At 43.3% G+C, this 15,232-nt stretch overlaps 1 protein-coding gene across 4 annotated transcripts in view; it reads right to left on the bottom strand.

The window, feature by feature from the left end:
- The window catches only part of SLIT3 (slit guidance ligand 3), a 653,573-nt gene that overhangs the window by 183,032 nt on the left and 455,309 nt on the right, over positions 1–15,232 (bottom strand). For all 4 annotated transcript variants that reach the window (XM_055285296.1, XM_055285297.1, XM_055285294.2 and 1 more), the window contains exon 6: positions 6,428–6,499. In XM_055285296.1, the coding sequence (XP_055141271.1) occupies positions 6,428–6,499 (72 nt within the window). The remainder of the gene's footprint in view (positions 1–6,427; positions 6,500–15,232) is intronic.

Below are 15,232 nucleotides of genomic sequence, written 5' to 3'. Positions count from 1 at the left end.
TATGTGTGTTCTGGTAGATGCTTTTAATTTTAATTGTAATTTTTGTTAAGGGCAGGGGCTCAGATATCAGGCAGAACTGGATCTGAGTTCAGAAAGAGTAGTCCCCTTGTACTTGCCACTGTGACTCTGGGCAAGTCAGAACTTTTCTAAACATCAGTTTCCTGACTGGTGAAATGCAGTTCCTAGGATGTGCCTCATAAAGTTGTGGTGAAGATTTAATTGAGATGCCTCATTCTACTGACTTACCATGGTGCCTGAAGATGCTCAAAAATAGAAGTAGACTCTCAAAAATAGATGCTCAAACGTGGAGGCTCTAACAAGAATAATATAATCATACTAATAATTATTGTACCATGGTACTATATATTATTGTTACATCATTATTATTATTCGTTAATCTTCTGTCTCTGCATCCAGAGGAAGCTCAGCTGAAGTGGACAGCACACTGCGACTTGCATTAAACTCTGGGTTCTCTGAAGTGGGCAACATTGTGCTTGAATGCCCTAACACCCTGTACCAGGACACCAACCCCGCTCTAGAAGAGTGAGCACATCCTTACCTAGGTTTCAGGACTGCTGTCAATTTGTTTCCACTGCCTTCCTCTTGTACCAGAAAAGGACCTTTTCCCCATTCACTCTTCTGCGTCTACCTGTGGGGTTCTGCGTCAGGCCACGTTGAACCCACCAGGATATGACTGAATTAGAACTACCCTAAAAGTCTGGTTAGTTCTACTATTGCTTTAACTCTTCAAATTCTCCTCTCTAAGCATGGGCTCGGCGGCCTCAGTTACACCACTTGATCCAGGGGCCTGGGGAACAAGAACCAGGGCAGGTGGGGCGGCTCTTGTGATGAAGACGTGGAGCTAGAGTCACCTCTTGTTTTTCACCCTCATAGGCATAAAACCAATTACAACTGCTGTAACATCAAAGGCAATTTGGAGACGAGTTTAACCCTTGAGAAGAGCTCCTCAGAAGGTGAGACACGGGGGATTCGTGATTGCCCTGGGGTGTCCTTGCTTAGGTTCGGGTGTCCTGGACTCCACATCACTAAGCACTCTCTGTGTGCCTGCTCCATCCTGCTGGTGAGCTCTGGCCCGTGGAGCTCAGCCTGCCAAGCACCTGCTCACTTCAAGCTTCACTGTACCCAGCGCCCAGCACTGTGCTGGCCACACAGTGTGTCTTTGCTTCTTGGATGGGTCAGCACAGGGGCCACATGGGCTGGCAGTTAATGTAAATTGGTAGGGGTCAGTGGCAGAGTGGGGTCTACATGCCCCATCCAAAGAGGATAGGTGCTCCTCAGCCACAGCTGACTGCAATGCAGAAATGCAGGCCCACAGTTGCCAGTGCTTCTGGCTTTTCCAGAGAAGCTGGAAATCTGGGCGTTTATGTAACATATCTCAATTTTTAAATGTGAAATGCTAATTTCAATTTTTAAAAAACACTCCGCAGGACAAAAGAAAAATCTCACCTATGGGAGCAATATGGTCTGTGGTCTAGTTTGTAGCCTCTGGTTTAAAGAGAGCTAAAAGCTGGATCATCCCTTGATTCTGTCACAGACAAACATTTGCCCTCCCCCAATCTCCTAAATAATACCCAAAACTTAATGGTGGGTTTTGAAAGGATGAACTGTGCTTGGGATTCCCAATCTTACCAGGGGCTCCCTTCTGAACAATTGCATATAGGTGCCCAATGTGGACAGAAACACGGGTGAGGAGTCCCAAATTCCCTGTTACTGCCAACTTGCTGCTGTCTTCAGGCAAGTCTCCCAGCCAGGGCCAGGCCTAGGGTGAACCAGGCGAGGGGCTCGGGGTGCAGAATGCCAGGCGGCATGGGCCTCTCTCCAGTGCCTGCTCCCTGTGTCTTAATCTGGACAATGAGAGCTCATCCTGGAGACACCTAAGGTCCCACCAGCGCCAGCCTATAATAATGTCAATGAATTTCCAAAATTGGCAAGTGACATAAATGGGAGTGAGAGCTTCCAAACAGCACACGCTGGTTATCTATGGACCTGTTGGGATCTCCAGGCCATTTACCTGGCACCAGTGATTTCTCAAGGGCAGACCAATCACCGGGAGATGAGAGCATTTTCAGGATGTGTTTCTGTTATCTGTGGTCTGGCATTTTTGACAACGTATTTATTGAACTTCTGACTTGCTACCTTTAGTCAAGGGACAATGTCCAGAAGTATTTTTTATTCTCCCATAATACTATTGAGAAACAATTCATGACATATGTTATTAATGAGGTTTTCTCATTTTTGTTTAATTTGTCCCTATTTTTTTTTTCATTAGAGTTAAGCATTTTTTTTTTCTGACCCATAATGGTACATTGGTCAGGGAGGTGCCACTATAACTGGTGAAATGCCTGGCCATCCTCAGCCTGGCTGGTATGGGCTAGAAACCCAGGGCTCAGTGCACCAGCACAGTGCATCCTGACCACACAGAGCCAGGAATGCAGTCTTGGCATATTCAACTGCAGTATAAGCATGACTTACTTGGAAAAAACCTAGTGTTGGATGCGAATTGCCAAAAGCATAGAACAGGTGGAAATTAAAGGGCAATGATTTGAGTAACAGCAGAGGGTCTGACTCACAGAGGCTCGGTCCCTCAATTAAGAACCTGAAATGCCACAAACTTGAGGCTGTATTTTTTTGTGGGGGGGAGACAGTTCTAGAAAGTAGGGCCCCTGAACTGTGGAGTGCCAAAGTCTATGGCAATGGCCATGAGTGGGAATAAATCATCTCTGGGATGACAAGTGTATCAGTGAAAAAGCAGGATGAATTCCTTACTCCTGCAAGTTTGATTTACCTTCAACTTTGTGGGCACCCGTTAACTGGGTAAAGGGAATGACAGGGCCAATTTCACAAGCCTGTGAAAGGCTCCGACGTTCTCCCCAGCAGGATTGTGAGTCATTGCTAGTTTGCCTCCATCAGTTCTTGAGGCCAGTTCACACCACCCTGCAGCCCACACCCGCCATGCTTCAGGGCAGCCAAACACCATGACAGCCTTGGCAACATGCATCCAAAAGGCAGCTTGGTAGAATGGTTAATCACACAGACTCTGCTGCTAATTAGGTAAGCAGTTACTTGCCTTCTCTGAGATGGGCTACTTTTTTTGTAAAATCAGGGTGAGGGTAACAGTAGCTCTATTGAGAGATTGTGAGGATGGCAAGAGCTAGGGCACGTAAAAGCACTGGTGGTATCGCTGGGCTTGAGTAACTGCTAGCGATTTTCATTTTCCTCATTATTCCTCCTCCGTAGTGGCACGGAAGGAACGAGAAGTTTCGCCCCCCATACTATGCTTTTCTTCTTACTTCTTGGAAAGGGGAGGGGATGGCTCCTTTCCCTGTCCACCATACTCTACACTGGACATCCCCCATTGGGAATGAGTCAAAAGTGAGGTTGAAGTGGGCAGATTTCAGTCTTTCCCAACCTTGTACCAGTTCATTTCTTCTCTTAGTCAGTGGTTCCCTCTCAGGCTCGCCTCCAACTTTCTCATTCAATGTAACTGGTAAAACCATCGTCAGCCTTGATGGAAAGAAGTTTTATGGTATTTCCATCCACAGGAGGGATGGAATAACAGGGTTATTGCATGTGAAATACTTCTACTCACAGTTGACATCCATACACTTTCCTTAAGTTAATTTGAGAGCTTTCTGGGACAACCAATGTGTCTTTCCTTGATTTCTACTTCATGCTGCCTGGTGTCAGAGAAAACACACCTGAAACATTACATTTTGTCTTCTTAATTTGCAGACTTTGAAGCTTCAGATATTTTAAAATGCTCTTGCTGGGGATAGGATGTTTTGAACTCTCCTCTTTCACTCAGAAATTTATCAAGCTAATGTGTGATACTGTCACTGAGTTCCTATTTACTATTTCATTGCCAGGATTCTTTATTGAGCCTAAATTGTGATTACAGAGAAGCATTAGAAAATGTCAATGTGTGGATGAGATTTGGAAGGTCTAGGTGTGGGGAGGGGAGGTTCTTTAAATGGAGATGTCAGCTCCAGCCAATTTCAGAATGGCTCACCATTAAGATGGATGGTTTCAAAGCCATGTGCCTCTGCTGGAAATTAAAAACCCACGGAATAACTGATTATGATTAATTTTAAGTAGTTAGCCATGTGAAGCCAAATGAGAGTGTCTTTAAAACAAAGCTATTGATCTGGCTTTGTTTGGAATTGAGAAGGTAAACTAATCAGATCCTATGGGCTCTTTGCAATGATAAGGAATGAGAACTTTTTTTTTTTCTTTCAGTCACAGGTTTTTAAAGCTTCAACTTGGAGACACCTGGTGCATCTGGATACCTTTTTTTTTTTTGTATCTGAGTAGAGGAGAGTTGTCCAAATCTGTCCTGGGCAAGGGCTTGATGGGGGTGAGGGTGTACAGGGGCAAAGTTAGGAAAGTAGAAGGGATGGCACTTATGAGAGCCCCTCCTATGTAGTACATACACTGTCTGTTTTTAAAAGTTGAGGAGACAGACTCAGAGAGATTAAGACACTTGACCCAAGCCCCACCCAGGTGTGTCTCGCTGTAAAGCCCTCTCTTCTCCCTCAGACTGCCTTCCTGGTGAGGTAAGACATCACTGTTCCTAGCACAGAGAATGAACATGAGGACCGTCAGGTTGTCACAGCTGTTTCGTGGCAGCTGGTGACTTCCATTTCCTGGTCTCTTCCCAAGGAATTTTCTTATCTTTCTCATTCTCTCTGTCAAGGGAGGAAAAAGGTGATGTGCTCTGAGCAGCCCTTTCTACAAATGCTATTTTGCAGGCAGGGAAAATCCTGCCTACCCTTCTCAGCCCCAGCCTCCTGATAAGAGGAGTCCTAGGTTACTAAATTTGGGCTGGCATCCTCTCCCTCGCAGACAGGCATTTGTTGCCAGTTCCAGGGTCAGAGTTTGGGTGAGGAGAGACAATCTATCTCAGAAATGACAATCTGACCTCCCTGGCTGTGGGTCCTGTCTTTTCTGGACCGGGAATTCTCAGCTTTCATCCGATTTCAAGCAGCTTGCAGCATCAGCATCCTCTTTTATTTCCCGTGATTCCTCTTGGAATCACCTTCCTCTCAAATAACGTGGAGAGGCTCTCTCCAACCCGTTGCTAGTGTCTGCGGGGCCAGGTGAAGAGGAAGGCGGAGGGAGGACATTTCATTCATTCTTTCACATACAAAGGAATGCTTTAAAATATTCATTCACCTGTTTATTTGGCATTCATCGATTCTTCTGGAATCAGAGTAGGTAACCTGTGACTGTGTAATTTTTTATTTTTAGGAGGATGCTCGAGAAACCCCACTCTGCTATCAGTCACTGGCTAGAATCGTACCATGGGAATTATTTTTAGAACCAAGCAGCTACAGAATTTGGAAAGGGGAAGTCACTCCCAAGACAGAGAAACCAACCCTTTCATTTTACAAATGAGGAAACTGAGGCTCCCAGAGCCGAAGAGACTTGCCCAAGGTCACACGACTAATCAGTGGTAGAATCCGGACTCAACCACACATCTCCTGACAGAAGTGACCCAAGTTCTTCTGTGCTGTACTGCCTTCCTCTCTGGGCTTCTCTAAATCAGGCACAGCTAGAAGTGTAGCTCTGGTGAGAATAACCAAAATGTTTTCTTACACAATTCAACTTTAGTTGGAATGACCCCAACATGACTCCTAGCTGACTTTCCTCCTGGGAGTCGCGTTTTCTTAGTTAGACTCATTTGAAAATCCAGAGCTCAGAAAGGCAGCCACACGTTCTTTTTAGACAAGGTGTACAGGGTGGGATTATGGGGAAGGGGCTGCTTCCTCTCAGCTGCCCCCATTGCCCACCCCCCCTCCCCCTGCCCACACCACCCCCAGCCCCTTTAAGGTCATGGTCACTGTTTAAAGTTTGAATTGAAGCCTGAGATGAGATCCCAGGAGCAATAGCAATGACTGGGCTTTCCCAGGCTGTGTAGCGTTCCCCTGCCCTGTGCCAAGGTCCCTTTCTGATTCAGGTAATTCCAGCTGACTTCCTGGCAGTAACCCCTCTCTCTCTGGCCCCCAACCCGGACCCTGGCTCCCAGTGTGCCCGCACTCAAACACACTGTCCCTGATGCTGTGGCAGGCTCTGGGGGGGTCTGCTCCAGCCCATCTGTTTCTCCCAGCAACAAATACTGCGGGAGCACTGGGGGAAAAGGAGAAAGACTCAATTGAGACTTAATTAGCAGGAACCCCAGTTTGTGGGAGGTAAGAAATCACACTTGGCTGCCTGCAAACACTTTGACCAAGGTGAGCCGGAGGGATCCCCTGGTTCCCAATTTTAATAGCACTGCAGCAGAAGACCAGAAACGCATCCACACAGACCCTCCTGCACACACTCTCCCCCTCTCTCCTCCCCACACGGACACACACACATACACACACAGGCACGCACACACAAGGCAGCGATCGCAAAATCAACTCACAGGATCTCCAAATCGCGCAGCGCTCGGAAGGCTCCATCTTCAATGCAGCTGATGTGGTTGTTGTCCAGTTGCCTGTGGAAAAGCAGGGGAGAGCATGAAGGCTGAGCGGGGGCAGTGTGAGGGGCCGGCGGCCCGGGCCACCCGAGTGCCTGTCCCTCCACCCCCTTGCAGGCGCTGCTGGTCCCCGCCAGGAGCTCGTGCAGAGCCAGCCTGTCTGCCACGCTGCTCCGTCTCTCCTCTCTGACTGTCTGAGAGAACTACACAGACGAGCGCACCAAAAGGCTGTCAGGTCTCAGTAAATATTAATTGCGCATTTTTTTTTTTTTTTTTTAGGCAGAAGGGAGTAATTTCATTACATTAGGGCATCCAATCCATTACGAGCTCTTACCGTCATGTCACTGAAACAATTTCATTAAGCTAAAGGCCTGTAAATCATTGGAGGTCACTGCTCTGCCCTCCGCGACCTCCCAGAATGCTTTTTTCCTCTCTCCCGTTCCCTCGTCTCCCTTTTACTGGAAGTTGCAGTCTTCTGCTCTGACACAGTGCTAAATCTCAAGGCTTTATCTGCCCAAGAGCGGCAAGGGTGCATGGGGAATATACCAATTCCAAATTAGACTCAACTAATCTAATTTTATAGTCTTTTTATTATTCTAAGCACCAAATGTCTGTGGTGGTTTGATGCCTCTGTGCATTGTTACGGGGCCCATCTGGTAGGTCATTCTATTGAAGCATTTTCTGACTAAATACAGATTCCCTCAAACTGCACCAACCATCATCGACATTAAAGAAATTCATTGATGGAAGCGTTCATGAAGAGGGGAAGAAGGAATATCGTTATTGCCTTAAAGATGCACCACTTTGATTTAAATTGGGGAGAATTAAACGCACCTATTTCCAGACTCCTTTTTTATTTCCCTTTCCATCCTGTGAGTGTGAAAATAATGTCTCTTAAAAAGATGCCTTGACTAAAATACATTCTAGTTGGAGACTGAGCTATTTTAGTTGAGGGATAATACACAGATATCGGGGTTTTTTTTTCTAAATCAAAATATATATAATGTGTAAGTCAGGATATCAACCATGATCACACCCCAACTTAAATAGCATATATTACATACATAACCCATTTTATTCCTTCAAAAAAACATAAAAAAGCAACAAAAAAGGTGTTATACAGGAATTGGTTATTGACACCAGATTGTCATACTCTGTCTGCAGAGCACACCATGGTCTTCGGGGCTGCAGGACAGGTGAAAAGAACTATGGCTGTGCTAAAAAACTCCTAGACTCTTTTAATTTTCTCCACCTCTCAGGTGGAGAGATTTCTTGGTGTTGGAATTTTCACGTGTAACTTGAGCTAAACTATCCCAGGACAACCCTCCACAAAAGACATGTCAAAGCTACCTTCGGGAACCCTCTCCCGGGCTTTATTTTCTACTGAAGGAAGGCAAGATTAAAATTAAAATACTATTATCTTTGGAAAAGTATCCAGATGTAGAATTGCATAAATGCACACAAATAAAATGCAACAGAGTGATACCGTGCATTACAACAGACAGACTCTGTCATGATATTATGGAGAATTATTAATGCATCATCTCAATAGATGCTCATGATAGAAGATTTAGATATTTAGAATAAGAAAATAAACAGTCCACGGGCATCTCGAGAAGCAGAAGCACATTTTCGGTTGGCGAGTTCTGTATCTAGCGTTCAAAGTTCTCACTGATGCCCACTCACGGAGTCTCACCATGTCTTCTCGACCCCTAATTCTTCTGGAGCCTTTCTTTACACGAGTTTGCTGAGCCTCTTTTTCATAGATTTCTTGTAGTGCTGGGGCTGCCGACTCCCTGCAGAGGTTCTATGAAGGCAGTCTAGTCCTGCTGCCCAGCTTCTAGATTTATCGTCAGCTCAGAGGCCGGTGAATCAACAACCCCTACCCCACGCCAAGGCCACCAAACCTTACCAAGCAGAAATGCAGTGGAGTTGGCTTTTGGCTTCAAGAAACTGTTCAATGAACATGCTGAATTCGGCAAAAATGGCACCATCCGCCTAAGTAGAAAAGGATCTAAATCATCATATTGGGAAGTCCGGGGTGTGTAGAGATGGCAGTTTGTGGTGCATCGGTTTTCGTGCAGACATTTCATAAAGGTCCTTGCTATTAGTATATTATTTATTTACTGGATTTGTGAAGCATTTTCTATTCCTTTTCTTTTTGAGAACACCAGAAATCAAACAGGAGACTCTAAATGTACAGAATTTTACGTGGAAAGAATGGAATCTGCAGGGAAGAAGAAAATGCCATAGAAAGAAGAGAATAAACCAAAGTGGGAGAAAGAGAATAAAAAAGTATGTGGTGAGGGGAGATAGCCAAAAGATTTCTTAAAAAGACTAAACACACACTATTAAATATGCCATCACAGTCCTGCTACTCAGCAAACTGAAGTGGTGGGGACGAGAGTCTTCAAGAGGGCTCTGATCATTTTCAGGCTAAAAGCAGAGACATCTAATATGTTACTAATTACATGACATTTAAATATTTTCAGTGGGTGGCACAAGTTGACATCAAGTTTATTTGCAATGGGGAAAACTGAGCTTTACTATAAGCATCTCTGTGGGTGTATTTTATAGACTATTTTAAAACACAAAACATCAAAATTTAAAATATTTATGCATAAGTGTGCTTTTCTGGAAGACATTTATTATAACTGAGATTGTCTCCTTTTGTTTTAACCACAGATAAATGAAACAGACAGGGTATTCCAACCATGATGGTCAAGGAGCCATTCTCAAGACAAGATGCCACATTCATTACCAGGGTCTTCAAGGGTTTAACACCTATGGGGGCCCCATAAGGTAAACAAAAACCACAGTGGTTACTCCACCTCCCAGCTCTTGTATCTCCATGGCACCGAGCATCAACGTATTCGTAAAAAGCCCAATTAGTTGTCCATGAGCATTCCTGATACTTCATGCAAATACACTAGGTCTCTAAAACAAAGTAAATACACACTTGGTTCAGACAGGTTTCTTTTTCTTTGCAAAATGACACCTCAGCGACATAAAAGTTAGTCCTGACGCACAGGAGAAGGGAGGCAAAATAAACACAAGCCCAGCATTTCTTTGAGGATGGTGGAGTGGAGCGTTACTAAACACACAGAGAACCTTCCGAAGCTGAGGCCAAAACATTTGATTTAGCAGTTTGCTTCTGGGGGTTGATGTGACCGGAGGCCGCTGATGTGTATTCTAAGCTCTCAGGTCAAAGGTCCATATCGTGCCTTTGAAAGGCCTCCTTCAAAGACCCTCTCAAAAACAAATCAACAAAGCCCACTGCCTACCCTGCAACATGCATGCCATCACTCGGGAGGCATCTGCAAAAAGGGCTTTGGAAATGTGAGCAGAGAGAACTCAGCAGTTGGAGGATGTCTGAGAGCTCTCTTTTGATTTTTCCTGGGCCGTAAGAAGTGTATTTCCCACAGCTCCTGAATCTTTGCTTCTTATCATGCAACATAACTTACCCCAGTGCCTAGTGCAGTGCCAGCCACTTCACAGATGGTCACCAATGGTTGCAGAATGAATCTTTCTAGGAAAAGGTGTCAGGGCTGAGCCCAAGCCGTATGGAGTAAAGCTCTAAGCCATATCGTCATGACTGTGGCCCTGTGGCCCTTCTAGTGACAACAATAAATACTGAGCCCTCCTGCTGTGCCTGCACAGGGCTAAGCACCTTCCCTGCTTCCTTGTCTTTCTGAGACACAGACCTCTATCAGGGAGCCCTTGGGAAGGAGACTTGAAATAAAACAAGATTTCTATGGGTCCGGGATGAAGATGGGGAATGGGAAAGGCAAGAGATTTTGGGAAGGCTGGTTATTTTTTTGGAGGCCACTTTTATTGTCCTCTACTTTATACAGGATACTCAATTTGATGTACACTCCCCTGTCTCTGAATAAGCCAAGAAGCCCCAAAATGTTTCATGATATTAAATTAACTGCTCTAATTTCCTCAGGAAGCTCGAATTTCGGCAAACAATATATGAGTGCTAAAATGATACCAGAGTCCATTTAGAGAGGAATCCTCCGACAAGCACTAAATGCAGACACCCCGAGAGCAGCTTTCTGACTACTGTATTTTTATACTCTGAGAATATAAACAAGGCAGAAAGGAAAGCCAGCATGAGTGAGGACTTAAAATAATCTCCGCAAACGGCAGACTGGGAGATAGCACTTTTGTAAGAATTCCCATTAGTAAGCATAATATACTCCTATTATCACAGTTCATCTCTTTCAATTACAATGTGAAATTTTGTAATTGAAGCAGGATTAGAAATATTTTTGTGCTTCAAAAATTAAAGCAGCCTATCTAAATCCTTTACAAAGGGTTAAAAAACTGACTACAATTTAAAAAGCTTCTAACTATCTCCCAACAATAACCAAAAAAAGAAGAAAGAGATAAAGAAAGAAGGAAAAGAAAAAGAATTTTTTTTAAATTCAGGATTTCTATGATGCATTTAAGTCCCCATGAAGAATACCTTGAAAATAGATATCTCCAGAAATAGGCTTTGGGTATCTGGAAGAAAAGTCGAATTCCAAACTAGGTATCTACATGCAAGGTCTGCACATCAGGGGATACCCATCCAGTTGTTCACTCCTCATCCAGATGTTCTGGGGGCCCAGCATCTCATCAGGTGGATGGTTAAACTTAGCCTGAGGGCACTGTCCCTCCAGGGGCCCCAAATCCAGCAGCAGTGTCCTGCTCTGAGCTTCTGTTCATGTTCCTCCTCTTGCTAAATGGGAGAAGCAGCTAAGGCTCAGCATCCTTTAGAGTTTAACAATTTGCTAATTTCTGAATAAAGCTATCCCTACCAAACGTGCCAGATAAGTGTGGGGACTTCTGTATGAAATTCACAAGGGAAGCCTTACTAGAAACCCAAAGCAAGTCAACAGTCATGAAATTCAACAACGAATTAACCCATAAGAGTAACATAGTACTATTAGATGTTCACACTGTCTTAGGTACTCAGGATGAAGAATAAAGTATAACACATCCTTTGAAAATATTTGGAAGAAAATTGCCACCTGTGGTTTTTACAGCTCAATTATATTGAAAGGTTTAAGGGAATTTAAACACCCAAACTATAATAATTTGAATTAGTTTTTGATGAAATATATATATGTTCATCAATGCACATATTCGAGGTATTCTTTTTCTAGACTGAGGAGAAATAGAATATTGTAACTGTGAAAAGAAAACCGGGGGAATCCCTGCTTTCATGAAACAAGGCAGAAGACAAAATGTGAAGGCGCCTTGACGTGCTATTTCTTTCCTCCCTATTATCCAATTGTCCTTTAAGCAGAGAATAGGGAATCTAGAAGCGTTTTTGAAGGTTGTTTTTTTATGACAGTCTAACATTCTAAAAAATCATTATTGAAGAACAAATTATGGAAGCATTTGTCTGCTGCTAGCTGGGGTCTTTGAAAAAAATAAAGCTCAAGGTTATTTTAACTGACAAAAGGAAAAAAAATTATCTTCAAAAGAAACGCATATACTTTATATAACTGAGTACTGGTTACACTTCCTCAGACAAATCAAACACTTGATCCAAGGCACGATCTGCTAATGAATTGTCACTGCTTCTCATCATTTGAGGGCTACTGTAATTCTACATTAAAACAACATCTCAAATGAGCAAAACGAGGTGAATCTATCATTTTGCTCATTTTGTACGCTTGCCCAACAGACCCTAGAGTACATACAGATATGTTTACTGATGCATGAATTATTTAAGTATCCACAAAGACCCCTGTCTATAAAACTGACAACTCTATGCCTATTTTTCCTACATATGTAGTGACATGTAATACTGTGTCCATGTAAATACAAATATATATAACTGGTAAAGCAATTGTTGACCTCTGACATTTAATGTGGTATAGCCAGTTACATTTACAGAGATACTTAGATAATTGATTGTTAGCATTCCAAAGACTTCAACCAACCAAATCTACTTTGTAAAGGACAAAGTCCTAGGTGAATTAAGCTCTCTGATCAGAATAGCCTGCCTAGAACTTAGTTGGAAATTGAACAAGTCTATTTCAATAAATGTCGTTATGCATACTTTGCCACATAGCTAGCATAACACCTTCTATTTCGTATAGATCATAATGCTGTTCAACATATGCAACTTCTCAGCAGGAGAATAACTGCATCCACTCCAGTAGATGCTCCTGAAAGCAAGCTCTGCAATAATGCAAACAGCGATGATGGATTAGCCACAAAGAGGCACACCAGACCTTGGAGAATAAAGAGGTGTTTTACACATCACTGGGAAATATCAATAACTCCACTTCTGTGTTTACATAGTTTCCTGTATGTTGGGCATTTGGCAAATGAATTTGTGTTGAAAAATGCAGGGGGAAGATCCCTGCAAACCACTTTATCATTAAAGATAGGGCCGGGTGCGGTGGTTCACACCCGTGATCCCAGCACTTTGGGAGGCCGAGGTGGGCAGATCACGAGGTCAGGAGATCAAGACCATCCTGGCTAACATGGTGAAACCCCATCTCTACTAAAAATACAAAAAATTAGCCAGGCGTGGTGGCGGGCACCTGTAGTCCCAGCTACTCAGGAGGTTGAGGCAGGAGAATGGCATGAACCCGGGAGGCGGAGCTTGCAATGAGCAGAGATCACACAACTGCACTCCAGCCTGGGCGACAGAGAGAGACTCCGTCTCAAAAAAAAAAAAAAAAAAAAAAAAAGTTACGGGGGACAAGCAGAGATCCCACTTAATTTTGGTGAGTTTAAATTTGAAACAAATTTCTGGCATTTCTAGATAAATAAAAGAACAACAATAACAAAATAAACAAATCCAAAGCAAATCAAACGAAAACACCCCATATTCACAGCGAGAGAGTATCATTTGTTTTCCAGCAACTTTTAGACCAGGGGACCAACGAAGTTTGGTTACTGTTTGCAAAATGTGCTGTCACACTTTGAGGCTTGCCTCAAATCTACCTGCATCCTGTGGTCGTCCCCATGTTTGGACCAAAGGGTTTTAAACCTCGGTGGACCAACTCCCCAAGGTTTGCATGGGGCTTCCCTGTTTTAGCATTGAAACTCCTGCGTTCAATCCTGGGAAACAAATCAATTCCAGGCAAAATGCGATGGCTGCCTACCCTGTTATACCCCATGGGGCTGACTCAGTTGAAAATAGATTTATTCTTGGCATTTCATTCCCTCAACCATATCCCTAAACCTTAAAATGTCTGTTGACTTGCAAACCCAGCTTTCAGTTCTGTTGGCTCTAAAAGGCTCCTCACTGCAGCTTCTGTAAAATGGGCTGTCCCTTTGCAAACACACCCATTACAAGGCCGGGGGAGCCTTGAAAGTCACTGAAACCTTGGGCCTTGCATTCTCTGCCTTCCTCATTGGGAATTAGAATTTCTTTGTAAGAAGTATCAATGTTTTACTCGCTGGCCTTGCTGATGTCATGAATACTCAGAGGCTGGACAAATAAATGGCTGTCTCCATAGTGATGGGGGCAGGTTTGTGGTTTCCCTAGTTACACTCTTGAGCGATAACCATCTGTGGTTCCTCCCCGGCAGAGGCGCAGGAGGGAGGAAGAAGCGAGAAACTGGGAAGATGAAATGTGCTTTTGTTAACGGGCATGAAAAGTTATCTCCCACATCTCTGTTTTTTACTCTGTTTTTCTAAATCACCCAGCACAAACTGTAGTGAGGTAGTTTTTTTCTTTTTATCCCCATGGGGGTTTCAGAAAATTTTTCCCACTGGGCTCTAAAGATTAAATGATTCCAGCTGCGTGAATATGACCACTAAGCAAGAGCCAGAGCTGAGATATTTCTTCCTGGATAGGAGGTCAGTGCCCAGGTGAGATGTTAGTTTTCATTCAAATACAAGATTGCAAACATCCCCACTCTGGGTCGAGGACACGAATCGGCCCATCCTGGGGAGCGCTCCCTGAGAGTGCACTGAAACCACATCATCTCCTTCAGCCTCGAGAGATCTTTGTTTCCCTTTAAAAACATCACATAGATCACTCATCAAGAAAATTAAGACTTCCTTGAATTTATTCACATTTCTAGCCCATACTAACTAACCCTTTGAAGGCTCTCTTTATTGGCTACCCATTTTTTTCTTACAAAAATGGAAGACTAGGGCTTGTATAATTTGTAACTATGCAAACTAAGTGATTCACATCCATGCCCCCGAGTCTCAGTTGTAAAAAGCAGATAACATTTAGTCCAAAAGGAATTTCTTCGTATTAATGAAATGTGTGCACTCTGAAAATGTATTTGTGGCATTGCTTAATTTTATTTGCTTTAAAACAAGTAATATTAAATTTAGGAATTCTTTTTTTTTACATAATCTCCAAGCTGTCTTTCAGCTCTGAAGTTATATGACCTGAAATTGCTTTCTTACGAAATTCTAAAAACATTCTTGTTCATCTAACTTAGACCCTTCTGTGATTTGAACCTATCTCTTCATCCCTTCTTTTTCCATCCCAGACCAAAGAATCTATTATTTGAGATATTCAATATATTCTTTCTGGACTAAGAGCAGCAGTTCAGACTCACATGCTTTTCGTACTTCTCCCGCTGTTACGAGATTGAAATACAAGAAGCCACCAAAAACCTACACCAAAGAAAATACAAATTGCTCCCTTACTAAAAGAAGGATACCAATGTGTGCACATATTCACAATTTCCATAGTTCAGACAACTAAGGAGAGAAATTGCAAAATTTAATCTCATTTCTTGGTGGCTACTTCAAACTAATAACCAATCAAGTAAT

Source organism: Symphalangus syndactylus, chromosome 7 (genome assembly GCF_028878055.3).
Source record: "Symphalangus syndactylus isolate Jambi chromosome 7, NHGRI_mSymSyn1-v2.1_pri, whole genome shotgun sequence".
Classification (NCBI taxonomy): domain Eukaryota; kingdom Metazoa; phylum Chordata; class Mammalia; order Primates; family Hylobatidae; genus Symphalangus; species Symphalangus syndactylus.
Note: the sequence above shows the minus strand (reverse complement) of the source record. Positions and strands in the feature narration are given on the sequence as shown.